Below are 27,763 nucleotides of genomic sequence, written 5' to 3' on the forward strand. Positions count from 1 at the left end.
TCTGCAACAAATGTGACTAATATCTGTGTATAGGAGGGTGAAACATAAATATTTTATTTTCACACTCTGATGACTTGCAGAACTTATGTACTGTAGTCATTCAGAATTCACAGTCATAAAAACTGCGTATCATATCACACAATATGTATTCTCTCATACATATTACATATGGTTCAGTTTAAAATATTGCTAGGAAACCACTAGAAAGTGTATGGGGGAAAAACACGAAGAAGAAAACCCTTACCATCCCTGAACTCCTTTACTGCTAGTCACTGAAGTGACCTCCCCTTCTACAGCTTTGAGCAGGTAACACAGGCATTGCTTATTTTTATGAGCTTTGCCATGGTTATAGCTAGATGCCTACAGTAAGCAGCTGAGGAAGGTACGATGAAAAAGACAAAACCACAGAGTATTTCTCTACATTGATTGGAAAGGGAGAATGAGTGTGAATACACATCTAGATGTTCAAAATTTCATGAGATTAATTCCAGCCTAGGGCTCTGGCACTACCACCCTTCCAGAAGGTGAAAACCTGGGGTAGGAATCCCGGAAAGGTTCTGTGGCTACTCCAGAGCCTGTGCTGTGTACTGGCAGGGAGCCATGAAGACAGTTCTCACCACACAATAGCCAAGTACGGACTGCTGCTGGAGGAAGAGGATGTTTCTAATGCGTGCCCAACATTGCTGGGAAGTGGTGAGCCCTATCTCGGTGGCAAAGGTATGCCTCCAACAGTTTGCTTAAACCCTCTGAGTGTCAAAGTAGCTGGTGGTGGCACCAGCAGTGGATTTGTCGTCTCTGACACAACATGGCTCACCATCCCTGGCTTCTTTCTGCTTCTTCCCTAGAGCAGCAGAACTGCAACTATGTTCACTTTCTCATGGCTTGCATGCTTTCCAGGACAGGGATCCACAGTCTGGATTCGTTTGCCAAACGAAGAGGGATTAGACCCCTCATGTGGGTCTCACAGATGAGTGAGATACGCCACGAGGGATTTAAAAGGCAAGCCCTGGAGATCTTGGGGTAGATGGAGCTCCTGAAACCATGGATGGAGCACAGGCAGCCTGCAGCCTGGAGTCACCGAGGTACACTGAAGTTGCCAAGTGTCATGCAGTTGCTTGCCATGGTATGGCACAGCAGGTCACCTCTCTATTGCTCTTTCTTATCTTTCCCATTTTGGTTTCTGTCTTCTGAGAGTCTGGTTCAGTCTGTCAAAGCAACCCTGTCCTCTGCTGGGTGGGAGCCTGGATGAAAAGGGCACAGGAGAAACAACTATTTTGGTAGCAAAATGTTTTGCCAGGTGATGAAGTGGTTGCTAAAGACACGTTGTCTGGCTTTGCTTTCGAAACAGCTCAGTCTTCAATGAGAGTCAGAGACGAAGGCTGCATTTTCTATTACCTCCCTCATTTTTTTTCCTGTTTTGTTTGTGTGTTACTCTTAAGGAAGACAGGATGAGAGCTCAGAGGCAAAATCATCCATTTTTCCTCATAATTATATTTATAAAGATGTTTGTAACATTTTAAATACCATCCAACAAGATTCTCAAAGAGGATTTCAGAGACTTCCCCTCCACAGCACTTAAGAAAACATCACAGTCTAGATGCTTGGAGGAAGAAACTTCATATTCGTTTGTTTTCTTTTTCATCCTGGGCAGTTCTGTGGATGTCATCTTCATACTCTGGAAAATTTGGTTAGATGTGCCTAATTAGTTTTAAAAGGAAATAACAAATTTGTAAGCACAAAGTCTGTAGAACAAATCAGCAGAAAAAAAAATATATTCTGTTTAGAAGAACATTTTAGTGCTCAGCCATGCCTTGGGGTCTCACAGAAACAGAAAATCTGGACTGATGCTCGCTCTCTGAAGTCAATTGGACCTATTTTCAGTGACTCAGTTAAAGCCAGGATTTCATAGCAATGCCCAAAAGCTTAAGAGAAAACATAAGAATTACACAAACAAACAAACACAAAACCTTAAGAAAACTAAAAAAGACCCCCGAAAGGCACGCAGTTAATTTTATTTGTATGCATAGTTGTATTGGGAAGGCTGAGTGGATTTCTTCATGAGACCAAAACTGAGCACAGTCATAAGTATTTGCAGGATTTAAGCCTAATGGTAGAGCTGATGATTCAGATAAGGGTAAGAAAAATAGCATAAGGAAGGTGATGGATTAAAATATTAGGGTCATGTGGTGACCGATAACTTATTTGATTTTTTTAAGAGATAAATACATAATTGAAATAAAATGAAATACTTTACTACTTAAAGTTACCCAAATATGTGTCAATGTAAATTAGAAATACTGAACCCTGCCTACTAGATATTTTGGTTTATGAATTTATAAAACAAGGAGTGAGAAGATAAAGAACTAGTTATAAATTGACCTGGCCTTCTAGAGGAAACTCATGATAAACTTGATCTGTCTTTAATACTGAGAATGTGTTTCATCTCCTACCCTCTTGTGATTTGGTTAATATTAATGCAAGATGGAAAATGGAAATCTGGGCTTCATTTTTAATAGCTTTTAGTCCTGCAAGAGAAGGGACTGAAAATGATTTAAAGGTTTTTAGGAAAGTGTTGTAAAACTAAAGGCTTTTCCCATCCTTCCAACATTGGTATGTTTGCTTTCTACATGCAAATATAATTTTGCTAAGTTCATTTTCAGGCAGGACAGCTAGAGCTGTGTTGGAGTAAGTTCTGTGACTTCAGGTTCAAGGGAAGCGAATGCCTTTTGTGTGGTTAGGTAATACAGTTACCTATACAGCACACCTCAGTCATTAAAGAAATCTTTAATCAGTACTACAGTCTCATTTTTGCACTGATCAAGGATGATGCCTCTGAAGTTACAAGACAAGGATGTTCTATGAGAGCGTTATTTTATTGATTTGCAAACTTTGACTCCGTGGGTGTTCGTATAGCACCGGGATGAAGCTGAAGCGACGTCCCTTATGCACGCCAAGCACGCGGAGCTGGCATTCCACCTGAGGTCAGCCCTTTTCCAGCTAAGCAGGTAGGAGCACATTGCAGCTGAAAATGTGCAAGGTGAAGCACTGCTGTTACCTAATTGCTGCCATTTTGCCCCCAAAAAGCTCAGGCAGTCAAGGAAAGACCTGCACGTCTTCCCTTGATGCATGAGGAGTGCATGAGGGTTACGGCCTTTCACTGGAAAGCTTGCAAGTAAAGTCAAGCAAGCAGAAAAAACGGAAATGGCTTTTTTAGAGCACTCTCATGGTTCTTTGGACACCTGACCCTAACTCGGAGTTCGGAATAATGGAAAAACAGGTGCCTGGGTAGGGATTTTTACAGAGTAATGCTACTTGTCTGTTTAAAAACAAAACAAGAACCGTCAGAAGTAGCAGCTGGTGCCGAGGGTGCCACATCCACACCGGGCCATTCGGCCACCAAACTGGGAGCTACTGGGCCTGGGGCCGGGTGCACCAGTCTGTTCTGCTCCAAGGGGAGCAGCAGTTGTGGGGCAGCGAGGTGGGGCAGGTAGGGTATAGGGTTAGTGCTGTGGGGCGGGGAGATGGGGCAGGTAGGGGTATAGGGTGAGTGCTTTGGGCAGTGAGATGGGGCAGGCAGGGGTATAGGGCCAGTGCTGTGGGGGAGGTAGGTATAGGATCAGTGCTGAGGAGCAGTGAGATGTGGCAGGTAGGTATAGGGTCAGTGCTGTGGGGCAGGGAGATGGCGCATGTAGGTGTAGGGTGACTGCTGTGGGGCAGTGAGATGGGGCAGCTAGGCGTCAGGTCGGTGCTGTGGGGGAGGCAGGTGTAGGGTCAGTGCTGTGGAGCAGTGAGATGGGGCAGGTAGGTGTAGGGTGACTGCCGTGGGAGGAAGGGGGGAGCATCTGGGCCCGGCCCTGCCACCTCGGCGTGTGCCCGTCCCCGTGTCCCTCTGCAGCCCGGTGCGGGGGACCAGGAGCCGGCCGTGCCCCCTCGGCCGCGCTCTCCCGGCGCTGTCCGGGCCCGGTTGCCGCGGCGACGGCAAAGCCCCGCTCGGCTCCCTCCTTCGCCGCCCGCCATCCTCCCTCCGCCAACATGGCAGCGGCGGGGAGAGGCTGCAGGTGAGGAGGGGCGGCGGGGCACGGCGGGGCGCTCCCCTCCCCTCCCCTCCCCTCCCCTCCCCTCCCTCCGGCCGCCGGGAGGGGCCGGGGCCAGGCCGGGGCTGGGGGCGGGCTCCGGGCTCCGGGCCCCGGCAGGCAGCGCTCCTCCTCCGGCCCCGGGGCTGACAGCGCGGCCCGGCCCGGAGCCATCTCCCGGCTCCCCCCTTCCCCTCCTCGGCCGGCCGCCTCCCCTCCCTCGCCCGCCATGTGGAAGCTGAACAAGAGCAGCAAAGTTCTCCTGGACGACTCCCCCGAGGAGGACGAGGCGCGGCCCCGCGGACCCCCGCCGCCGCCCCCGCCCGCCGCCGTCTTCGCGGCCCCGCAGGTAGGGGACGGGGACCGGGACCGGGACGGGAGCGGGGACGGGGACAGACACGGGTTTGGGGTCTCGGAGCCCGGCGCTGCCCGGCCCTCCGGCCACATGAGTAATCAGTTTTCCCCCGCCGGGCCCTGGGCTGGCACCGCCCCGGCCGGGTCCCGGCTTTGCAGGTGCGTGCGGCGAAGTTTGGGGCAGGGGTGGCGTTTTTTGGGGGTGTAGCTGTGGGTGGGAGCCGCTGGGTGCCCTTCGCTGGCCGTGATCTCGTGTGGAAGCATCCAGCCAGCACCCGGCATTAAGCGGGCTGGTTCAGCCCTCTGGCAGGACCGGCCGTGTGTCGGCTCTGGGCACGTCCCAGGCAGGCAGGCAGCAGCCCGGGGCTGGGGTCTGCAGAAACCCACCCTGTGCCCTGCCCCGCCAGGCCTGCCTCGCTGGAAGAGCTGGAGGGAACCTGCACAGCCGTCCTCTGCCCGGGTTTTGGGGTGCTGGCTGCCAGCACAGGGCCCCCGATGAGCAGCAGCCTCCCCCATTTCCAGCGGTTATTCCCTTAGAAGCCCAAATCGCCTGTGTGAGCCCCGGTGCTGCCCGGCCTCGGCCTCTCTCCTGTGCTGTGGCCGCAGGAGCCCCGTCCCTTGCTGCCGGTTTGACAGCAGCTGTGGAGATGCACGTAGACGAACAGGATCTCCTGTAACAGTTTCATTTTGGAGACCCCTTCAAGGGGTGAGGGGGGCTATGGGGTTGGAGGTGGCCCCATGGATCTCCTGCAGCCTCTCATCACACATTTGGCTTCTCCCTTTCCATGGTTCCTATCCTCAGATGCTTGCAAACTTTCCGTGCTTTCACTAAGCTGCTGGTTTGCTGTCCAAAGCCCTCCTTGGCTTGCTTACCTCTTGCAGCCCTCCATAACACCAAAGCCAACCAAATGCTTCCGGTGAGTCCCGTGGACTACTCATTGCTTCTCTTCTGCACCCACAAACACCCCCAAGCCTCTGAGGCTGCTGACCGTAGCCCCCCCAGATCAGCAGGCAATTCCTCAGCCTGTCATCCTGACAATTAAACGTCGTTTTATCCTCAACTTTAGCTACAGAGGCTTGTTTGGGGTTTGTTTGATTTTGCCCTGTCCCGTTGTCTTTACAAGCATGGGCTTCTCTTTCGTTAGTGGGAGGTCTAAAATTATAATGGCAAAGATTTCTGGTCCAAAAGGTTTGAGTTTTCATCACTTTTCATAAAATTCCATTCCTCCTCCCAACAGTATCTGCTCCCAATGGCTCTGAAATATAAAATACGCTTTTTTTGGTGTAGGAGATGGCAAGGGAAAATAAATCATTCCCAGGCACTAAATGAAATATTCTTGAAGACAAATGATTCTGGAAAGTTAGCAAGGCTATAGCCTAGATTAGCCCAGAAGCTGTCATGAAGACCATAAGCTATTAGTTGTTTTGTCTGAGTCAAGTCTGCTTCATTTTTAATCCAGAATTTAAGAAAAAACACATTTTTTGAAGTAGTTATTGTAAAGTTTATTTAAACTTTAAGGCATGATGGACTACATGGAAAAGCAGGATCACCTGATTAACATTTTAATTCTTGTTGATCTACCAAAGGCAGCATCTAGGTCGGACGTAGGTACAGTGTTTCTAAAGCATGGCTTGGATCTCAAGGGGAAGGGAAGGTAACGTACTTTCTCAGCTTGTTGGATCTGGTAAGGTTCACAGGCCTTTGCAGGTTCTGGCATTTAATTGGAACCTGGGTTTGCTCCTGATCCTAGGATCACAAGTGAGTGGGATACAGCAGAATTCAGGGAGGTTCAGCCACGTTGCTTAGGGCTGTGTCCTGGAGGGAGGTCGTGATGCCACAGTCTGCTGCTGTGGCCATGCAGGAGAAACTGTCAGCCCCCTCTGCCCTGCTGAAGTTGTCGTGGCACAGCCTGCCTGAGCTATGAATGAAGGATTTCCTCATGAAGGAGGAAAGGATCCAGGGCTTCCCTGTTTTTCTGTCTCTAGGGCAAGCTCTAAATAATTTGCTGGAGTGCTTTTTAGTGAATTAAGAAGGCCCAGCATTAGATTTTGGGCAGCGGTTTACTGTTTGATTTCATTTCCTCCAGGTTCTGTTCTGATCTGTCACTTGGTAAAACAGAAGACTAATTGTCATCATCACGCTGTGACTGATTTATGCTGTATGCTGCTTGCTCAAAACTGAGGAAGAGAGAAGGAGTTCTCTCTGTTCAACCTCATAATTAGGACATTACAGTAGCAGACAGCAACAGAGAATTAGGCTACAGAAACTGAAAAAAACAACAAACTTTGTTGCTGTACAGAAATTGTAGTAATCGTATTTAGATATGGAAGGCTGGTCTGGGCTTACTCAAGCAGACATTTGAACTTGTACAAGTTCATAGGCTCACTTTCTTAAATAGAAGAAGTTAGTATTATCTAAAACCAGAAGTTTTGATGGTTCTGGGTTTTTGGAGTACAGAGCGGTTTGATTTTGTTCCAGGGTAGAACAAAAACAAATCTCAGAAGATGAAAATTGCAGGGGGAGGGAACTGTCAGCCTTTAGCCACTTTTCAGCAGGAGTTTCAGCATACATTGAAGTATATTGAATTGTTAACACTTCTTTAAAATAGTAAGCTGCTTCCTGAGATAAAGACAAGCGAGTTCTGAAACTGTACTTGTGCACGAGTGTGTGAATTGTTGTAATTTTTTTTTTTAGATCAAACAGTTTTAGACTGAATCATAGAAGTTAGATTTAATTTATGCTCCTGAGCATAAATATTTTACGTTTATGCAGTGAAGGTTCTGTATTGGCTAGAGTTACAATTAATGCAAGAAGGCAACTTAATACATGTAAATAATACATGTGTATAAAATGGAATTAATCTAGTTCTTGTGTTTCTCTCCCAAAATACGCTTGGAACTTAGGGCGATGCACGCCAAACTTGCATTCAGTTTGTAATAAACTCATGTTTCGAACTGTAGCTGTATTTTTGGAATGGGAAAAATGTTTGGTTGTGACTTCTGCAAGGCAATGTTTTGGCAGTCCTGCTGAGTTCTCCTTGATTAAAGTCTGCTGTAATCTAATCAGCCCTCAGAGATGTCAATGATGTGTCGATACTCCATGCAGCTCTCACATAAAATGGTGCTCAGCTGTAGAAAATATCTGTGTGAGGGTGGCAGGTGGGTATCAGGCTCATCTGCCTCTCGTCTTTGGCAGTGTTGCCTTTCCTGTGAAATGTTTTGGATCCTTAGCCTTGACCTGCTCTCCTCCGATTATATTTTTGGTTGTATTCAAAGGGAATATGTGCGAAGACGCGTTTGATGCTGAGTTTTGTTTAGACTTGCTCGGGGGATGTCTCAAAGCCGGGTATGCAGATCTTCGGTTATCTGTTTTAATTAAGGTGTTTGAGGCTCCGTACGATTTCAGTACCAGCTTTCATCTTGGACTGTGTCGAACTTATACGGGCCCCGAAGGGATGGGTGGGAGCTGTGCAGTGTTTCGTGGGGTCTGCTAGAGCACTGAATAAGAGGTGGTGGTAGTGGCAGTGTTTGTTTTTTAATTAAAAAAGTAGTAAATGTTAATCCAGCCAAGGTCTTCCCTTCGATTCCTAACCTTTTAAATGCATCTCAGGCTTTGCCTGCAGTACTCTTTTAATTCCTTTGTACGTTCTCTTCTATGCTAGCCTGCTTTTTCTTTTCATCAGAGTCGTTCTTGTGACATTTCGGTGACATTTTCCTGGCTGACATCCATCACCTGTATGCTGTCATCATTCTTGAACATTAGCTTGTGGGCCCGGCAGCAAAGACTCTCCCTTGGCCTGCCTTTCTTGCTTTTCCTCCTCCTGGTCGCGTTCATCCTTCAGCAGCTTCTTGGCTGGATCCTTCGACTTTCTAACGGCCTTTGTGGGGCTCTGCAGAGCTGACAGTGTCTTATGGGGCTTTGGGCTCTCTTTCCATTTATTTTTTCCCATTCTGAGGTACTTCACTTTCTGATTTATCCCGTCAGCCTCACACCACTGACCCTGCTCAGGGCTGCTGCTTCTCGCCTCTTGCCCTGTGCCTATTCAGACTGCCAGCAGTCCTCCAAGGCGCACATTTCTGGAGGCCCCCTGCTGCAGGCAACGTCAGTGTCCCTCCTTTTCTCTCAGCAAAGCCTGTAAGCTGAAGGCTGTCTGTGGTTCACATCCAATTCGTGCCCAATACTTTACTGCTGCTTCCTCTATAAAGTCCAGGTCAGTTTTTTTTCTTTTTTTTTTTTTTAATTATTATTTTTCTTTCTGTCTAGACAGCTGAAATTCTTGTGCAGACCCCCACTTCCCATCCTGATGGTGATTACTTCCCTTTCAGCCCATGATACCTCTGCTGCGTTTCCCCCCCCCCCAAGTTCGTGCAAGTCCCATCGCTGATACTCCCGCTGCTGTGCCCCTGCAAGCCCGGCACAGAATTATCTATCCCCTTTGGCCACGGTCTTCTCCTCCACGTTGTTTCTGGAGATCCACCATCCCAGAGCTATTTGCTGTATCCTCACATGGTTTTGCAAGGTCGCTAAAGCCATACTTTCCTGGAGGTGCGGGGATCGCGTGCCATGAACATACAAACTAGAATACCGTTCTTCCTGAGAAAGAATTGGTGCACTTCCATCTTTACTAGTAAAACAAGGGTACAGTTTCTTTCCTTGCCTTACTAGAAACGTCTGGTCAGGCTGCACACGGCCGGGGCTGTGGCATTGCCAGCGGAGGTGATGGAGATTTTCCATTTCCCCACGTGGAGGGGAAGGCAGCATCTCAGAGGGAAGCAGTGTCGTTGCGGTATAACCAAAAATAAAGCCTTCAACCTGTTTTGCAGAAACTCCACTATGGAAATATTGCCATTACTCATGCAAGAGCTTTTTCTGGGGGGATGTGTAATTAATTGCAAATGCCATGCGTGACTGAAGAAAAAAATTGTATGTCAGATAATGTCTTTTGAGCTACCATTGGTGGGTCCGTTTTCTGGATCAGAAATGTCAAAATACGAAGTCCTGGTATGGACAAGTTGTTAAAAAATGACTGTCAGAGAAATTTCCAGTCAGAAACATCATTAAAATGGAAAACCTTACTGGAATATTCAAATCGTTGCAGCAATTCGAGTCAAATTGATTATCTGACCTTCTTCATTTTGGCTTTGACATTGACGTTATTTCGGTCTTAATACAGTTGTTTCCAGTTCTTGAAGCACATTTTTAATATTTAAAGTGGGGCAAAAGTAAATTCTTAATGAGCTCAGTTTTTTGAATTATTTTTAAGGTGTTTAATGACATCCTTCCAAAACTGTTATGAGAAGCGAGGCCTGAGTGAGATGTATTATAATGGCTTATTACGGAGATGCACGATGATGTGAATGGGTAATGGAATAACCTGCACTGATGTAGAAACACCGAGCACAGGCATCTGCTGCTCTGATACTTCTTTTTGTAATGCCCATAAAATGCCCAACTACAAAAGTTTTCCTGTGTAAATACTTACATTTGGAAATCAATCTTCTCCAGTAACTCTTGCCATTTGTATCAATTGACAGGAAAAAAACATGGAAATAATCTAGATACTCTGTTTTAAGATGTGAAGGAATGCAAAGCAATAACTGAGGAATAAATGGTTGAATGAAACGGTTTGTGAAAATGCTAGACAAGCTTTTGACAGCTGTGGATGCTGAAGGAGAAAACATCATCTTTGTTTGGATTCTTGCGGTTTTAATAGTAATTTAAAAGGTGAAAAGATAGGAAATCTGTTTTTAATCTCCCAGGCAATGTGGAGGATAATCGTTCGTTACAGCTGGCCGGGACCAGGGGGATGAAAGCGTTTTAGGACACGTTGGATGTGATGTCTGCTGGATCCGAAATAGTCACCCGGACCTCTTAAAGTCAGTGATGTGGAACAAGAAGCAGTGAATTAACAGCTGATGGTGTACTTCTTTAACAGACTCAGGTTTGATGTTTTCTTTGTGGATGAATCACTTTCCATTTTGCCACCGAGTGGCAGAGGAGGCTTGCAGGGTAGGAGTCACTGTTGCTGTCAGCCACAGTGGCGTTGAGGCTGGTGGTTGTTGTAATGGGGGAGCTTTTCTAAGTTTGGTGAGCAATTTGGAGCACCGAAGTGTTTTGTGTAGAGGAGATAAAAAGTTTAAAATATCAAGAAATTCCTGAAAAATGCCTGGTTTAAGATTTTTCTTTGGTGATACTAATTTTCAATTTGCACCAGCTGCCCAGATGGTTGGTTTGGTTCATTCGCTTGCTTTGGGAACGCAGACGTGGAAGAGTGAGATCTAGCAGCAGATGAAATATGGACAGCACTAATGAAGTGGTCTTGATCTTAATCTGGACTTCCTCTGCTAGAGAGGAGCGGAGGAAAATCATGTTTTGGTATGGGAGTTGGGAACACGCTGCCATGTGTGAAAGAAAGCTGTGTGCGACCAAGGAGTGCATCCTCCAGCTGCCCAGGCTGCGAACCTCACTTCCTCGGAGGGCATGTTCAGTGTTGGGTGAGCGTTCGGGTTCAGTTTTATCGGTTTCGGTTTTAAAACAGTTCAGTTTTCTCTCTCAGCTGTGTTAAGAGTACATAGAAAATAGCATAGCTGCTTCTCCGACCATCTAAACTTGATCATGGTTGCTTCAGTTTCATTACTGGGTGGAAAGCGTGTATCCACACACTGAATTTTCCAGGTGTGTTTATGCACAGCAGAGAAAATGCATCCCAACACCACAGTTATCTGCTGATAACTTCCTCCTTACCTACGCCGGAGTGCAATTTGCATTGGTTTTGATTCAGATCCCACATTAGATAAGCGGAGCAACTTTTGCATTAATAACCTGCTTTAGTCTCTGTTTCATTTGATGTTACAGCAAAGTGGTGCCCCAGCCCAAGGAAACTGGTGCTTTTGTTAGCTGCAGTTTGAGATAGCGATCTGGTGCTGTGATCCGCTTCTCTCAGCGTGAGCCCGCCGACTCTGGCCGGGCATGTCTACAAAGCTGTTCCCCTCTTGGTTTGTAGTCAGTGCTTTGGGAATCTTTCCAGCTTCAGAGGTTAACTTTCAGGTGTGTGATCTCCTGGGTGATTTTTTTTCCATCTCCTATTGCTGAACTGCTTTGGTTATGGAATACTGGGAGTTGTGTTGAATTCTGCACTGGCACGTATCTCTTCAGGTGGTGCTTGTCTGTTCTTTTTTTTTTTTTTCCACTTAAGCTGTACGTTTGTGGTTCATACTCTAATTTGCACTCACGAGCACGATAACCTAGTCATTAAATTACACTCGGTCCTTGATGAGATGTGACAGTAGGCATGGGGATGTAGCAGGTCAGTAGGAGGGTAGTAATTTGCTCCAAAAAGACCTATTTTTCAAATAATGGCTTGTTTATCCTTGGGTGCCTTCAGCTTTGACGACTAGTATGTGTATGGCAGGGAGGCTCCACAACTGGGCAGAGAAAATCGATAATGTGCCATTTCATGTGCTAGAGCAAGAGAAGGGCACGCAGGGTGAGACGATGCTATTATTTGCCTTAACTATTCCATGTCCAGCATTTCTCATCTCGGACTGAGTTATTAAAGCGAACCATCTAAAGAGACTAATTAATTACTTTACCACAAAGGAAGCTGAGGGAAGTAGATTACAATTTTGATCTCTGTACAAAAAGGTTTGTGTGCTAGTTGAATTAATCCCTTGAGTACCTTCTGGTTTGCAGCATGTCCAACAAAAGGGCGCTTGTTTCCTTAGGAAAACACACCGTGCATACCAGCATTCCCGTGCCAGAACTGGAAGGCTATTCACGTTGATCAGCGTTTCCTACTCGCCTTAGCATTAAGTTGCCTATTTCATTACCACACGCTATAATGTAGTCCACATCTTTCTTTTAAGTTAAAGTAAAAAATGAATTGTCATAATTGTAAACCACTTAGACTAAAACACGCTGGGGTAGCTTGTAAGTGTTCACAATGTCAGTGTTCATTATGCAGTGCCATAAAGTAAGTTCATCTTCACTCTTTACAAATACCTGTACGTTTGTTTGTCCCCTTAGGGGAGGGGGGGGGAAAAAAAGAAAAAGAAATAAAATTAAGTGAAGCCACACAAGTCAGCATGTGCTGTGGCTGTCTCCCATCGGGCTGGTGCTCACACCACGCTTGCTTCCTGCCATGCTTCTCTCTGCTCTCCCTAGCCAGAGGTCTTTCAGAAAACATGTAGAAATCACGTCTCTCTGAGATGGTTAAATTTAAACTACTGGCGATGGTTGATTGAAACTCGACTGGTTTCAGTTGTGAGTTACTGCGAGCACGTGGGACATACGGATGGACGTCAGGTGCACACCAGTTGGCCAACTCTTCCCCTAGGCAAGGGGTCTGAAAAGATCCTGCCCCTCTGCAGGGGTCCCTGGCCTCTTGATAGGTCTTCCGCCCGAGACATGAATTTTAGGCAGTTGATTGTCACCAGGTGTTTTCTTGAGGTTTTGATATATTTTATTATTTCGTATCTTTTACCTTGGTGTTATCTTCCGACACACAGCTCTGCCTTGTGCGCGTGCCACTGCTGTCAGCTCCTGCCTCACCCCGCAGGAGAGGCGCGTTGTGTGCCCACGAGCAGTAACACACGGACATATTTACAGACACACACAGCCCTAGCTCTCACACTTGGACAAGAAGGTTGCTTCTTTTTTATTTTCAACTGTTTATTGTGAATTACAACTTTTATCAAAGGTGGTGTTCCAGTTTGACAGTGCCTCTGAGCTGGCTCCCTACCCCCATGAAGTGCTCGCTGTGGAAGTTGCTTCACACTTGTGATTGCTCATGCTCTGGCTTGCTGGAGGCTATGTACCTTCACACTTCCATCTTTTCTCCATGCTCTATCATGTTTTTAAAATCATTCCTAAGGTGTTTGCAGAGCTGGATGAATGGAAGTGAGAGGTGTCCTTCCTCTGGAAGGTGTGAACATGTTTGTTCTGGAGACGGGGTTGTTGCTTGTTGCAGCTGGTGGCTCTGCCAGCTCTGGATGTCTGAAATCACTTTTCCTCTTACCATTTCACGGAGGCTTTTCTATTCTTTTTGGTAAAAATTTGGACAAATGAGTTGAAATATTCACTAGCTCTTAACCCTATGTCAAAGCAGAGACACCGTCACGTTAAGGATGTGTTTGCGAACTCATCCAAAAGAATGAGAAGTGACAGTGTTAATGAGAAAACTCTACATTTTTTTGTGGCATTTCCTGTTAAAACATGGCCAATGATTCAGTGATTTGCTTTTTAAATTAAAAAAAAAAAAATAAAAAAATAGTAGTTTGATTTAATTTTAAAGTACTGCACAGATGTGAACTTTGTCATGTTTGGTATCCCATCTACAATAATACCTTCCTGTGTCAAAGACAGCTGGCTGGAATCCAAAAGTTAAATAACTTGGTGAGACCTCCGGGAAGCAATATACTCATTTTGGATGATTATAGGAGTTCCTGACTTTGTGTTCTGCCCCAACAAGTCAAGCTATCCGTCTGCAGATCACGATTTCCAACGTAGAGTTACTGCTGAGCTGTAGTGTGACAGTCTTTGTGCTGCTTCTAGAAATGCTCCTGATCCCTTGTCCCTTGGATAATATGAACTGTTGCCTAATATCATTAAAAAATCATGCATGGGATCTGAAAGTGGTCCCTAAGAGAGAAAGCTGGTGGATCTGGGTCCCTGCATGACAAGAAATAGCTGGTTCTCCTGCAGGCTGCCTCACCTCTGCCCGCTGCTGAAGATGCAAAGTGACCGCAGTCATGGAGCTGGGAGTTCTGTGTGTCTTGGCATGTGTGCGTGCAGAGGTCTGTGCTTTTGTTTATATGAAGTTACCTTAAAAACACTGAGCATGTCAACTCCTTAGCATTTGCTGTACTTGAAAAGAAGGGAGTTGATTAGATTTAGTTTTTGAAGCAGTATTTGGCTGATGTAAGAAAAATGGATGGAAGTAAATGCAGGGGATTCTGGGGAACTGTCACTTCAAAGATGCTTTCCACAAACCACTCTGTTGCAAGTTGTGTCAGTTTTCTCTGGAATTGCAGTTAAGTAATTTAAGTTATAGATTGCTGTTCTTATTCTGTAGTTGGGGACTATTTGCATATATAGAGAAAAAAACTTCTCTTTAAAACACAGACTGAAAATATTGAAAATCATGTAATTCCTGCATACCGTGCCCCACATCTCATATCTATCTTTAGCCCATAAAGTATTCCTGGTACTGATCTTGTCCTGTCTTGAGGAAGCTGTTGATAGTATGATGGCTTGAGTGCAGAGATACCAACGTAATTCAGAGATGGACAGAAGCGTTGCCTAATTGAATTGCCTTCAGTGCCATCTTCAGTACTCTGGTTTTCTTCAGAAATCTTGAGTTAAAAATAGAGGAGAAAGGAATGTGGGCTAAGGTTTGCCTGTTAGTTAAGGAAATGTATTGCTTTTTACTGTGAAATGTCTTAGAATATGAACCACTCCAGCCGATAGGCTGGACCACCACCTACGGCAGTGTTCATCAGATGAATGTAGATCCAAAAATATAGACACAACTCGTAATGTAATATTCAAATTAAAATTTTAAATGGTAATTGTGTGGAAATCATTATTGTATGAGAGGATATTTGAGCTCTCTTTTGGATATTGTTTTGTTTTGTAAGGGTTTGATTCTGCGTTTTTAGTTCTGGTACAGCATTTTTCATCATTCTAGATGGAGTTTTGATAACATTTTGTATGTTAGTAGTGGTTTTTGCTTTGTTCTGCATTGTGATCATATTTTGTCAATTTTCTATTATGATGGGTTGAATAGGATAAAAGCATTCATGAACACTATAAAATATGTTACTGCTGATTGTCTGGCTGAAACTAACTATGGGCCTTTCTTTTTTTTTTTTTTTTTTAACCCCCCCCTTTCCTTTTTTTTTTTTTTTTTTTTCTTGAGAATAAAGACCAGTTTCTTCATGATGAAGTTCCGTCTTCAGTATCACAACTTGCAACAAAGGTAAATAAATACCTGTAGTACTTCTTTGGAAGTGTAACACGCTTTATGTCATACATAGTTCACTCTTTGTGTTTTAGAAACTCACCTGTTTATAATGTACTGCCCGAATTAAGGGGGATATTTATGTACTTTATTGATGATTTTATAATTATGTTTGATCCTTCCTCATCCTATTGTGGATTTTTCATTCAAGTGATAATAGCAGTGTAGTAGTTAATTAGAAAGCTGCTATATTTCATTTTGTTATTGGGGAAAAAGAAATGTACCTTAACCATTTTTGTTCTTTCACAAATAGTAAAAAGCAAAGTGAAAATAAGAATCCATGAGAATAACTGAAGTGAAATCTAAGGAAGTGCTAAATATTAGCTGTAACAGGTGTTGAAAACACAAGTAGTAGGTGAAATTTTTGTATGTATTCAGTTATACTTGTAAATCAACTGTCTCTCTGACCACAAGAGATTAAAGACTTTATCTTCTATCTCTTTCAGAAAAGTAGGCATTTGAGTTAATTTTTTATTTTATTTTTTTTACCTTGATGTGTGTCCAAGACTTTTTTTTATGTTCTTAAAATACATTGGTAGAAGATGAAAGAACTGGAAGTTGTTATGATATGCTAGAGCTTGTTTTGAAATTCCATAGGTACAGAGAAAAGCATTTAAAAATAGTTTCATTAGAGTAACAGAAGACTTCACATTAATATGTATAAACTGAACATCTGCCTCTGTTACTTCTTTTTTGTTCTACTTCAGATGCAGAATGATTTTTCACGGAAAACTGAACTATAATTGTACTATATTTTTTTGCTTTTTAGAAAAAAAAATGTATTTTTTGTGGAAACATAACCTACTGTTTATTTTATTATAGGTGATGATGTATGTTAAGGAGAAGACTCTTAACGTTAATCTAATCTTTCTTGGAACTTTTTTGTCCATTTCTTAGTTATTCAGGAAGTCTTGCTAAGAGTGTGTTTTGATTTCAAAAAAAAAAAAAAAAAAGTCCTCAGGCAAACCACTGAGCTGCAGTGTTTTTCTGTTGTAAAGCAAAGTCCCCTTGTCTTAAAAATGTATTCACAAAAAAAGCTCCTTATCCTTCACATCTTCTGTTTCTTTATTGTTTCTGAAAGCACTTCTGTATTTCATTTGGTTGTTCTGTCTTCTTAGAAGCTGTCAGTACAGTGGTGTCCCACAACTTCTGAAATCTTTAATATGTTAATAAAAGGCTGATGAGTTATATGTGTGGCCCTTTCAGTATGTGTGTTTCATGAATAAAGCAGTCTCCATGTTGAAACAGTACAGTGAAGAACAATGAAGCTCTTGAGGAAAAGAGAAGCGAGCTTGGTATGTCTGCCCTTTTGGGAGATAACCTTTATGGGATCTTAAAGCCTGACTTTTAGACCAGTTCCCATTCTCAATGAAAAGCCTCTGACCTAGGTTTGAAGGTGTGCAAGTGGGAGCTGGTCCTAGTGGATGGAGATGTGGGTTGCAAAACATGATCGTGGCTTTGGTCGCGCAGGAAGCTGCCCACCTCGTAGTGAGCACACGCTAACTGTAATGCTAAGGGTTTCTCCTTCCCTCTTCACAGCTCACCTGAAGGGTGGGCGTAGCTGATTAGAAAGTCTCGTGGCCTCTCATCTGAGGAGCTATGAACCCTCTGGTAGTGTGCTGGGATGTGCTAAAGCTGGAACGCGTGTTCACGTCACTGCTGGCCCTTGGGCCTTGGCTAAGCTCATCCTGGGGCCTAAGTACTGAAGTCTGGAGTTACACGCACGGGGGCATCGCCTACCATTGTTATTAAGCCAGCTGTTGAAAAGAGGCAAATTTTGTTTTTGAGAAACTAATAACAGAACTGGAGATGCTGGGAAATCCAGCGGGGCTGAATTCCAGCCTTTCAACTTGTGCACCCCAGAAGAGAGTAACTGTTGGCCTGCACTCCAGCAGAGTTGAGAAATTTTCCCTCTCTAATTGCTTTGATGTCTGGGAGACAAATTTTGAGGGGTGGGGGGTGTTTTTTTTCCATTTTGAATTCTTTGTTATTTGAGTTCTTGCATGTTATGAATAGGCTTGCTATAATGTGGGAACAACACTTCTTTAATTAAAGCTGATTGACATTTTTTATTATTGATTGACATTTTTTATTATAAAACACTTAGTTGTAACTTTATTGAACTGTAAAGTACTTATATGGAAAATTCCAGCTCTGGCTTTTAATTTTCGCCTCATTTTGCTAGGGGGAGGAGGGAGGGAAGCTGCAGAACAAACAGTTGTTTCTTCTCAGTCAAGGTTGGGAGAAAAATCCATTCTTCTTGTTTACATTAAAAAAAAATAAATCTGCAAGTGTTTTGTGGAGTGCCTCTACTTTGCTGAAGGATTTTGCACCAGTTGTCAATACTGTGTGAAAATATTTGTGAAGGTCTGCTAAAAACTTGGCCAAAATATAAATTTCTGGAAATCTCATTTCGTACGTGCTGAGCAGAGACTTTTTAGGGATTAGCTGCTTAACTACACAATGGCATTGAACATGCTGATTCTCACTGCAGGTATACAGAGCTCAAAATTGCCCTTTTTGGTTGCTAAGACTCTTATCATGTTTATTGTTGTAGTCCACAGAGACTGACTTCTGTGCCTTGTTGGTCAACAGTCAAGAAACAAAGAAGTCTAACCAGAACTGCAAGTGCTAGTACCCATTCATAAAGCTCATTTTAGAGTCGTATCCAAACATAACTCTAATCACTTGCTACGAAATGTTAACCATTTATCATAGACCTCTAACATAATGTCCTGGATCCTTTCTACTGTTCTTTGACTTCATTGAAATCTACACTTCTCCCCTCACCCCTCAGCAATGTGTTCTTGCTTCATTTAGCTGCTTTCAGTTAAATTTACAGATTTCTTCTTTAGTATGTGTTCATCTGTATGTCAAGATACATTTTTGCAACATACTTTTTCAGTTTGCTTTTAGGACTCTTCAACTTCTTTACTATATAACCAACTATTAGTATTCCTTGTTCATCACCTTTTAGCTTAATTTTTCATGAACCTTCTTGCCATCTAGTGGAGCTTTAATTATGAATTATGTGCTTTTGACAGCAAAATTAACTGAAAAGTCATTTTAGTGGTGCTTTTCTGTTTCCCAGTAGACTCTTTGATTGTTCAGGTAATACTCATTGCCTGTCTACCTAGTATGGGAGGCTGAGAGTCGTGTCAATCTTCTGAATTTGTTGGTGTGGTTAAAAGTGGTATACTTAAAGTCATTTATTTGTAGTAATGCCTCTCAATTTTACAGGAGACTTGCATCTTAAGGGACCTATCCCTTTCCAAGGTACTTGATATATTTAGTTTGTAGATAGACATTTGTTTATACATATTTGATTCGCTTGTGTCAATATGGGCAGCAAAGCAGGAAAACCTTACTGTAAGGGTTGAGTTTGTAGAATGAACCAATGGAGGTGAGTTTGGGGAAGCCACACTGTACATACAAGCCTGTGTGGAAGAAAGATGATAGCAATTTTCAAAGGGTGCTTCAATTGTTATAGTAGTTGCTGCTACAAAGAGAAATTTCTCTTGCCTCAAATTTCCATGTTCATTGGTGATCTGACATCTTTTAATGATTCTTACCATTAACCCAAAAGAATATAAAAACTGAATGTCTTGGGTTTCTGCTGGCTTAGTGAGTTGAACTGGTTCCCGCAGTACCAAACCATGGCATAAGGAAGGCAGTATAAATGTGAGCAGGTAATGGACCGGGTCAACCCTTTCCAGCAGCAGCGTCTGGTAGACCAGATCTGCCATCCTGTGAAACTTCTCTCCAGGAATCTGACAGATGGGCAGTGATACTGAAGCATCAGCAAAGCGGAGGGAATGGGAGTGAGGGGGAGAAACAGCAGACAGTTGGACCAAGGACAGACAGACTGCATCCTTTACACGATGTTCTACAAGTGACTACTTGTACTCCAGTTTCAAAGGATACACTAATTAAATGGCAGCTTTTTCATGGTAAAGAAAGTACTTCACAAGCTGGAACTTACTCTACTGAAGGGGAAGAATCTGGGCTTGAGACCTTTCGATGCCTATTTGAACAGAAGATGGTGGTGGTTTTTCAGTAGTCTGCTAATTGATGGTTTAATTTACATCTGTATTTCACTTCTAGGTGATTGCACAGGGCATTGTGCTGCAGTTTTTCATGACCTAAAATGGAAGATAGGGGAGAAAGTTTATGAGTGGTTGTTCTGATTGAGGTACTCCATGCTCCCATACTCCAATGAACATGAGACCAGTCTGGAATCGTGCTTCATACAATACTGACATGGCATCTTGAGAAGTTTGGCATTTCTGAAGAACAGTAGGCTGCAGCATCCAACCTGGTCCTCTAAAACCTTAGACTTTTTAACATCTGATGTTAGAATTGTAGTCCTTAGTTGTGCTGCTCTCTTTGCAGTCTCTTATGGGCCTATCACTTGTCTACTTGTTTTGTTTATAAATATTTACCTTCTAAAAAAAAAAAATAGAGTTTGACCATACACCCAGTGCTATTCTAATGTTGTCAGTCAGCTTAGATTTTCAAAGATCACCTCCTCCAAGCTCAAGAATAGTCTATTCTGTCAACCAGGGAAAGAAGGAAAGGTGACAGACAGAAGGCCTGTGTGGATGAACACTTTTTTTTTGAACACTTTTTTTTTTTTTCTGAAAAAAAAGCATAAAAAGGAAGTGTTCAGGATGTGCCAGAAGGTTCAAGTGTTGGGGGTGAAACATAAAGACGTTTTCTGAGCATGCAGGGATGGGGTTAGGAATGCCAAAGCCTGCTTAAAGTTACATCTGATGAGGGAAAGAAAGGGCAGCAAGAAAGTTTTCTGCAGCAGGAAGAGCATGGAGATTATGGAACCTGACTCTTCTCAGTGGTGTCCAGTGAATGTGCAAGAGGCAGTGGGCACAAATTAAAATGGAAGAAATTCCATTTAAACAAAATATGTTCTCACCCTGAGTGTGGTCAAGCCCAGGAACAGGCTGCCCAGAGGTTGTCATGTCTCCACCTGTGGAGATGTTTGAAATCCTGGGCAACCAGCTCAAGGTGACCCTGCTTTGAGCAGTGTGGTTGGATGGATGATCTCCAGAGATCAGCCTTAAGGGCTCTGTTCCACTGACTCATGGAAAAAGTACTTCTACAGTAGGGGAATATGAGCTGGTCAGCTGTGTTTAGAGACTGAAAATTGTAGGAGTACTACTTTTGAGTTTTGTGTAGACAGTTAAATCATAAAAATAAAAGAACTACAAATGGCTTGATACTTGAAGGCTATATCCATAGTGTATTTTCATATTTTGCATAACTTTGCAAAGCTGTTGAAGCTGCTATGTGTCAAACTAAGGGTTTCAGTGAACAGTGGCTTCAAGGTCTCTGTCCTGAGTTGTACCTACCAGCAGGTTCAGCTGTAAGGATTGCAGCAGGCTGTTTTGCAGATTTTTTTTTTTATTTTTTTTTTAGTAGGTAACAGTTGCATGACAGCCATGGTCAAAAAGAAGGATCACAGTATTAAATAGTTCTGCAGCTAAAAGAAGGCTTCTTGAATTAGGAGAGAAGTATTTCACCTCTGCCTTTGCTTAGGTTTGCATTCTGCAGTATGGTACCACTGGGAAGGCTATCGAGAGTGAGCTCTTCACTCCTTTTCAGTTGAGTAGAAAGATGCTTCAGAGTGACAGCACCAGTGGGGACAGATCTAGAAGAGGAGGCTTAAATGTGGTAGGCAGAGGTTTCTGGTTTTACTGTTGCACTTCTTGGGGTTCTTTCAGCCATAGTCCATTTTATATCCACTAGGCTTCTCACAGTGAGTTTTTGGAGAACCATAGAATGGCTGAGGTTGGGAGGACTCCTGAAGGCATCTGGTCCAACCCCTGTTCAAGCAGGGCCACCCAGAGCAGGCTGCCCAGGCCCATGTCCAGGTGGTTTTTGGAGATCTGCAAGGAGGAGACTCCAAACTGAGTGACTCCAAAAATATGTTTTGACTCCAGACTGAGTTGTATCACATATTAGTAAAGTATGTTCTGCTTGGACATTGATGCTGTTCTATGGGTTATTCTGGCAGTGTTTTCTTTGGAAATCACAAATAAGTGGTGGAAGTATGTCTTAAAAGTTTAGTGGATCCATTGTGGGATCCATGAAGCTGTGAATTGGTAGATGCTGAAGGAACAGCACAGTGCTGAGTATTTACTGATTTACACAGAGGTAGGAAGTGTCTACAGCTCTTTCCGCAGACACCCAGCCTACTCTTGTGCAAAATGAGCTCCCAGCAAAAAAAGCTCCCAGCTGCACAGCACAGGAGAGGGAGGACTGGCGCTGCCTCTCTGCCACCCAAGCAGCCCCGCTCTCTGCCTGAAGTCCGTAACACACTGATGGATGTGTCTGCTTCTCTCCATAGGTTCAAGGCGCAAGTTTCCGGGGCTGGAAGGAAGTGACGTCTATGTTCAATAAAGATGACGAACAGCAATTGCTAGCAGGATGCAAGTCACCAAAATCCAAAGGGTGAGTTAAATTGATTGTTCTGTCTGCTCTAAAAAAATACACAGACTGGAGCAGAGAATGGCTCTGCAGAGCAGTGAAGGTAGGGGCTGAAAATCAGTAGCGTTCAACTCCTGGAACTTAAATCACGGAGAAAGGTTTATGTGCATTTCAGAATTATTCATTGCAAGTTTAATGTGCGTGCTATATTAGGAAAGGATGGATATTGTTGTTAACCTTTTTAGGTATGTCAGAAAGAAGAGGGAATTTAGCTGTCATCCATCTTTTTTTTTTTTTTTTTACTGTAGAACAGTAAAGCTTTATGAGCAAAAGGGTCATCCATGTTCCCCTTTCCTCTTAAGGATTAATTACAGTTGAACTTAGGAATTCCTTTTTTATTTTATATGCTTTACTTCCTCTTTTGCAGTCATGTCTGCACCCGAAAAGGTTAAGTTGTATACCTGTACCAGGTTCTGCAAACCTTCCCTGTTGGAGCTGAAGTGTTCACTTGGCAGTGCTGCTGCTGCTGTGGCTAGGGCACGTTCCTGAAGAGGCAGACCTCTTCCCAGGATCGACTGTTTTGCTGTTACATCTGCTCATGTAGGCTTTACACACCTACCTAATTACCTTGGTTACAAACAGGAAGAAACATGCTACCCACCAGTGCAGGTGTTCCAGCCAAATAAAAGCTTTGCCGAAGTACGTTTTGTTTCCACTTTACATTGAAATACATGTATTTCAGCATGTTTGTGTATATATGTCTATGTAGATGCATGCATGTAGATACAAAACCATTTAGAATACAAATACATGTATTTCTTTTTGAGCTTGTTTGATTAAATCACCCAAAAGTTCCCTGTACAGTTTTATGGGTGTTAAGATGCTAAATTCCTTTAAGGATCCTTTGCAATTTATGCTGAAGATAAGAATGAAATAACCCAGTGAAGAAAGCAGATACAGTATGAGAACCGAGTTCCCGTAAACGTGGAAAGGGATGTTTAGTATTCCTATGAAAACTGGCTGTATTTTAAGTTTATAACCATATGCCCTGATGTTTAGTTTATTTTAAAGAAAAATGCAACTTTTGAAGTACTCTAGCCACAAAATGTACAAAGAGTGGTTGGAGTCTATGACTGGCTTTAGCAAGATGAGAACTCTGAAAATGCTAAATTCACTGAAGAAGTCATTTTAAAGGTATTGGTTGTGTCGCTTCTACTTAAATATGATAGCATCGAGATCCTTATGGTATGCTTCTGTTAATGGGAAAAAGCTCTTTTAACAGAAATATTCATAAAATTTCAGTGGTTGTTCTATTTGAGGCTAAAGAATTTGTAAGCTAATCGTAGGTAATTCTTTCAATTTGTTGTTTAGCTTGTTGAGCCCTGGAGGTTGTGTGTTTCACCACGGGTATTCAGCCTTTTGTGTTCTGTTGTTTGGTTACATACATAACCTGGTACATAAATGCATAAATATTTGACATTTTGTACTTTGAATGCTCCTCACTGCAAATATGAAATAATTCAGGTTGAAAGTTCTTAATGAGGTAAGAAACATTATCATGAATGAGCACCCTTTCAAATGTCTCTGGGAGAGAAATTATTAGTATGGATTGGGAAACAGTATGAATTGTTATGTTGGGAAACAGCCACACAAAGGGTGTTTTTCTTACTTTGGGGAGGGGAATTTGGGGATTTCTTTTCAGAAATACAAAACAACTGTTTTCAAAGTACTGTGCATATCTTTATAGACATTAGGATATATATATATTCTTTTAAAGTAATAATACTGTAAATCAAATATTTTAGTATATAAGTTATAACTGGAAAGGCTGTAACAGGTATATGAAACCGAGGAAAACAGTGAGTGAGTATTCAAAGCTGGTGGTAGACAGACTCTTTACATAGTGCTTCTACTATTGTACGTTTGGTTTTGGTGCTTGCTTTGTTTTGGCTGAAGTCCTAACTTGTTCTAATGCATGCTAAAATACTTCATACGTTTCCAAAGCCAGTTCCAAAGGTAATTCATTATGGGGTAGGTGAGGTTTATTGTAATAGGAAATGGTCGCACTCAGCCTAGTTCTGATTTATCGCTGCCAGACTCTGCTGGGCTTTGCCTTAGGTGTATCGGAAGGTGTTTTTCCTGAAGGCAGCAGTTACGGATGCGCTGTCACAGAGCGGTGGCTGACTTCTTTAGTGAACATGCAGAGCTAGCTTTGGATAAAATTCAAGATGCTTCTTTTTTATTAAACAATATCTTAACATTTATTTCTATAACATGTTAATTGAATGTTATAAATAACTGTTACATGCATTGTTAAATGAAGAAATTAATCGACTCATCATTGTTATTTTCTAGAACAAACCTAAAATTAAAGGAAGAGATGAAGTCAGAAAAGAAGACAGGTTTTTGGGACAGTTTGGTGATAAAGCAGAATGTCCAATCTAGGAAACCAGATGAGATTGAGGGATGGGAACCGCCACAGATTACTGCTGCTGACTCTGCCAGTGACGCAGCAACTACTTTAAGTGACTATACAGCCTGGTCAGGCTGGGAAGATGAAACCAAAGGCTCCACAAAATACACAAACCTGGCCAGTTCAGGAAACAGCTCCAGGTGGAGTATCAAATCAGCTGGAAAGCTGGTTAGTATTAGACGTCAGAGCAAAGGTAACCTTACTGACAACTGGGAAGAACTAGATTGATACCGGTAATGTGAGTTACTTTATAGATAAGAAGAGAAAGGTTCCATGATTTACTCGTGTGTTTAAACCAAAATCAAATCTGCTCAATATTGCACCTTTATACAGTACTTTGTTTTATTCAGATTGTTACAAATTTTTGCTCACCTAATAGTAAATTTTCTTATTACATTGTTAAATAGCTATGTTTTCCACACTGAAAAAAGTAGAGAATCTATTTTGTGCCTATATTTCACATTCAGACTGCAGTACGTTGGATTGTTGGTTTTACCAAAAAAACAAGACGTAATTCCTTTGTGAATGTATACACTGGTTGTAAATTTGACTGCCTTATGTAGGAACTTCCACTAGCTCGAGGTCCTTTTTTTTCCTGGTATTTGAGGGTCACTCAAAATGTTAGTTTTGATGCTGTCCCTTTTTAAATAAGAATACTGATCTGTAGCTTGCAGGAAGAAAGCTTATACTTGGTGGACTGTTTTCCAAATCTTCAGCCTCAGCATACGCTTCAGCTTGTGCACACAAGATGCTCAACTGTCACACTGTGCTGTACTGCATAAGAAATGGGAAAATACTACTCTAAGGTAATTCCTTCCATTACAGGAACTTCACCAGTAGTCAGGTCAAATGGGTCTTCCAGAGTTTTTTTTATAGTGAATGTTGTTTGACAAAGCTTACCGGTTTTTAAGATGCGTGTCATGCCAAAAATAAAAATGATCGAAAATTTGGAAAGCAGTAGTGGGTAGAGTATAAGATCTCGGTATTCAGTATCTGTAGTCCTGAATCTAGGGATGAGTTGCTTCTTATGGAAGGGCAAATGTGTTCAATTTTACAGTGGCTGACCTCTGTTTTACAGTTTTTTCGTTTCCTACTGTCTGTTGCCCTTTCCCCGCCCCTCCCTCCATAAGCAGTGACTGAACTGTACTCTGGCATTTTGGGATAACTGAGCCATTACAGGTATGTGCATGCACACAACTCGTGAAGCGTTTATATATAAAGCTCTGTCTTATTAGCTACTGATGCTTTTGGTTTTGGTAAACGGGGGCGAAGTGTTGACCTTGGGATTTGACGTGTATATAGAATACTAAAAGTGCCTCTTTCTAGCATATTCTCGCTCATTATTAGTGCAGGCGATGTCAGATCCAAAGTTGGTTTCCATTTTATTTATATGACTGACAAACGCTATTTTACCATTCATGGAAGAAAATAAGACCCAAAGTCCCACAACAACATGAACAGTAAGCCTTTTCTCTCCTGATTGTTAATCTGGTGTAACCGAACTGAAAACTTAGCAGTATGGCCAGTACAATCAGAAGACCAAGTTACCCTTGGAGAGAAAATCAACGTTTTTAGAAAGAAACATATACCTTTATATTTAATGGAAATCCTGTAAACATATTTTTGCAAGAAGCTTATGCTTATGAAAAGGGATGCATGCAGTTTTCTTCTAAGCTTGTACCTTGTTTCTGTTACTGCCACATTATTCCTTTCTTAGTGCTCTTTCTCCTCTCCTCCAATTCATGTGTAGTTTTCTGGCTTATGGCTCCTGCATAGCTGTTCTTTGGAAATTCCTGTTGAGATGTGCCTGGAGGGAAACAAGCAAAATGGCTGTTTGTTTGTTTGTTTGTTTCCTGCTTAATAGGACACTAAAAGATATTTTTCTATACAAAATTAAGGACAACGTTGGGCTACAAAACAGGATCTTGTAACTTGTAAATGTATTTATAAAATTGGCATTATATATTAAAAAAATACTAACAGAGGAGAAAGGGTTAGCATTTATACTGCATCATTTAGTCTGTGAGTAAACTCCATATTTGCCTTTGGCAAGTACATATGCTGAGGTTAATTATAGGAAAGAATTAGGATTCTTGGGTAAAGTATGCTGCATTTTATAGTTTACGGAATACCCTGTAAGGCATGAGCTAGTATTTAGTTTGGATGTTGGTGCTGACATAAAAGAACAGAAAAAGATCTGCTGGCAGCCCTCGATGTTTTGCTCTCAGAGGTGGGCTGAGAACTTTTCATTTCCCTCCTGAAGAAACTGTTTCTACTGTGACCAGTAAAGGTTTGCCTTGCACATTATACTGTCAAGTGCCTGTTTCTCACCTTGATGATGTGTTTGATGCACAGCTTAGCTGCAAAATTTTTCAGTTTGTTTTTAAATTTATGACAAAGAACATGCTCACAAAGCTGAAGTCTAGCATAAAACAAAATTGCATCTAAGTGGGAAACTGAGATATGTAAATGTAAGGTATGATTCTTAGCGATGGAAGTTTTGGTGTGCTTTTTAAGTGATACTTCCTCAGAAATAATCGTTCTAAGGATGAACATTATTAAATTTAATATAATTTATTGTTATGCTTTGATAATGTATTTGTCTTGAGAACTCACCGGCGTGAGCTTTTCTTCTCTTATGTTTATAAACTTGTCTGAATTTTCAGAATGGGGTCCCCTTTTCTTTTCCCTTCTTTAAATGCTTAACTACATTATACATTTATGGGCTTAAACTATACACGGCTCCATATGTGGAATAAGTGTAGAATATGTCCCTTACTATTTGTTTTGAAATTGCATTTCAGTCTCTGTGAAATGGTTTAGAAGAAGATAGCATTAAGATTGTATAATAAGATTGCACAAAATAAAATATAGTTTATATTGCTTTCTCGTAGCCAATCTGCATGATTGTTGGCGTGGTTTTAACGGGAATTAAAAGCTTTGTGTGGCTGTAACTAGTCACTTAACTCTCAGCAAAGTTTTCTGAGTATTTTTATTTATTAGCATCATTTGCAAAAAGAAAAATAGTATTTTCCATATGAATAAAGATTTAGTTTGAACTGAAATGCCTTACTCCTTGATTATTTTTTATTTATCATACGAATTTGTTTCCATCTGTGTGGATGTTACTTACATGATTGCAGAACATGGCCAAGGGAGTAATAGCTGCATTTGTCCAAACGCAGTGAATGATGCCATTTCAGAAGCTGCAACACCCTAGATTTAAGGCTTTACCCATTGCTTTCGTACTGGGAAGAACTTGTTAGCTTTGACAAACTGAAAATGTTTTACTTAACTGGTATTTACTGTTTTAAACAGGTTTTATTTTTATTTTTTTAGTTTATTGGCTGTTACAAAAGCTTGGGCAGAGCAGGATTTTTTCCTAAAGATTTCACTAG

General features: G+C 42.3%; 1 protein-coding gene across 4 annotated transcripts; it reads left to right on the forward strand.

Moving 5' to 3' along the window:
• Positions 1–4,120: 4,120 nt before the first annotated feature.
• Positions 4,121–27,430, forward strand: TDRP (testis development related protein). Of its 4 annotated transcripts, none has more exons than XM_035320692.1 (4): positions 4,121–4,422; positions 15,347–15,406; positions 21,813–21,916; positions 24,248–27,430. In XM_035320692.1, exons 1-4 carry the CDS (start codon positions 4,303–4,305, stop codon positions 24,591–24,593), a joined length of 630 nt encoding a protein of 209 aa, XP_035176583.1. In that variant the 5' UTR covers positions 4,121–4,302; the 3' UTR covers positions 24,594–27,430. The 4 variants fall into 4 exon arrangements, with proteins under 4 accessions (XP_035176583.1, XP_035176586.1, XP_035176587.1 ...); XM_035320696.1 differs by lacking the exon at positions 4,121–4,422 and adding an exon at positions 5,060–5,080; XM_035320693.1 differs by lacking the exon at positions 4,121–4,422 and adding an exon at positions 12,912–14,222 and having other exon boundaries at positions 15,354–15,406.
• Positions 27,431–27,763: the final 333 nt, after the last annotated feature.

Source organism: Oxyura jamaicensis, chromosome 3 (assembly GCF_011077185.1).
Source record: "Oxyura jamaicensis isolate SHBP4307 breed ruddy duck chromosome 3, BPBGC_Ojam_1.0, whole genome shotgun sequence".
Taxonomy (NCBI): Eukaryota; Metazoa; Chordata; class Aves; order Anseriformes; family Anatidae; genus Oxyura; species Oxyura jamaicensis.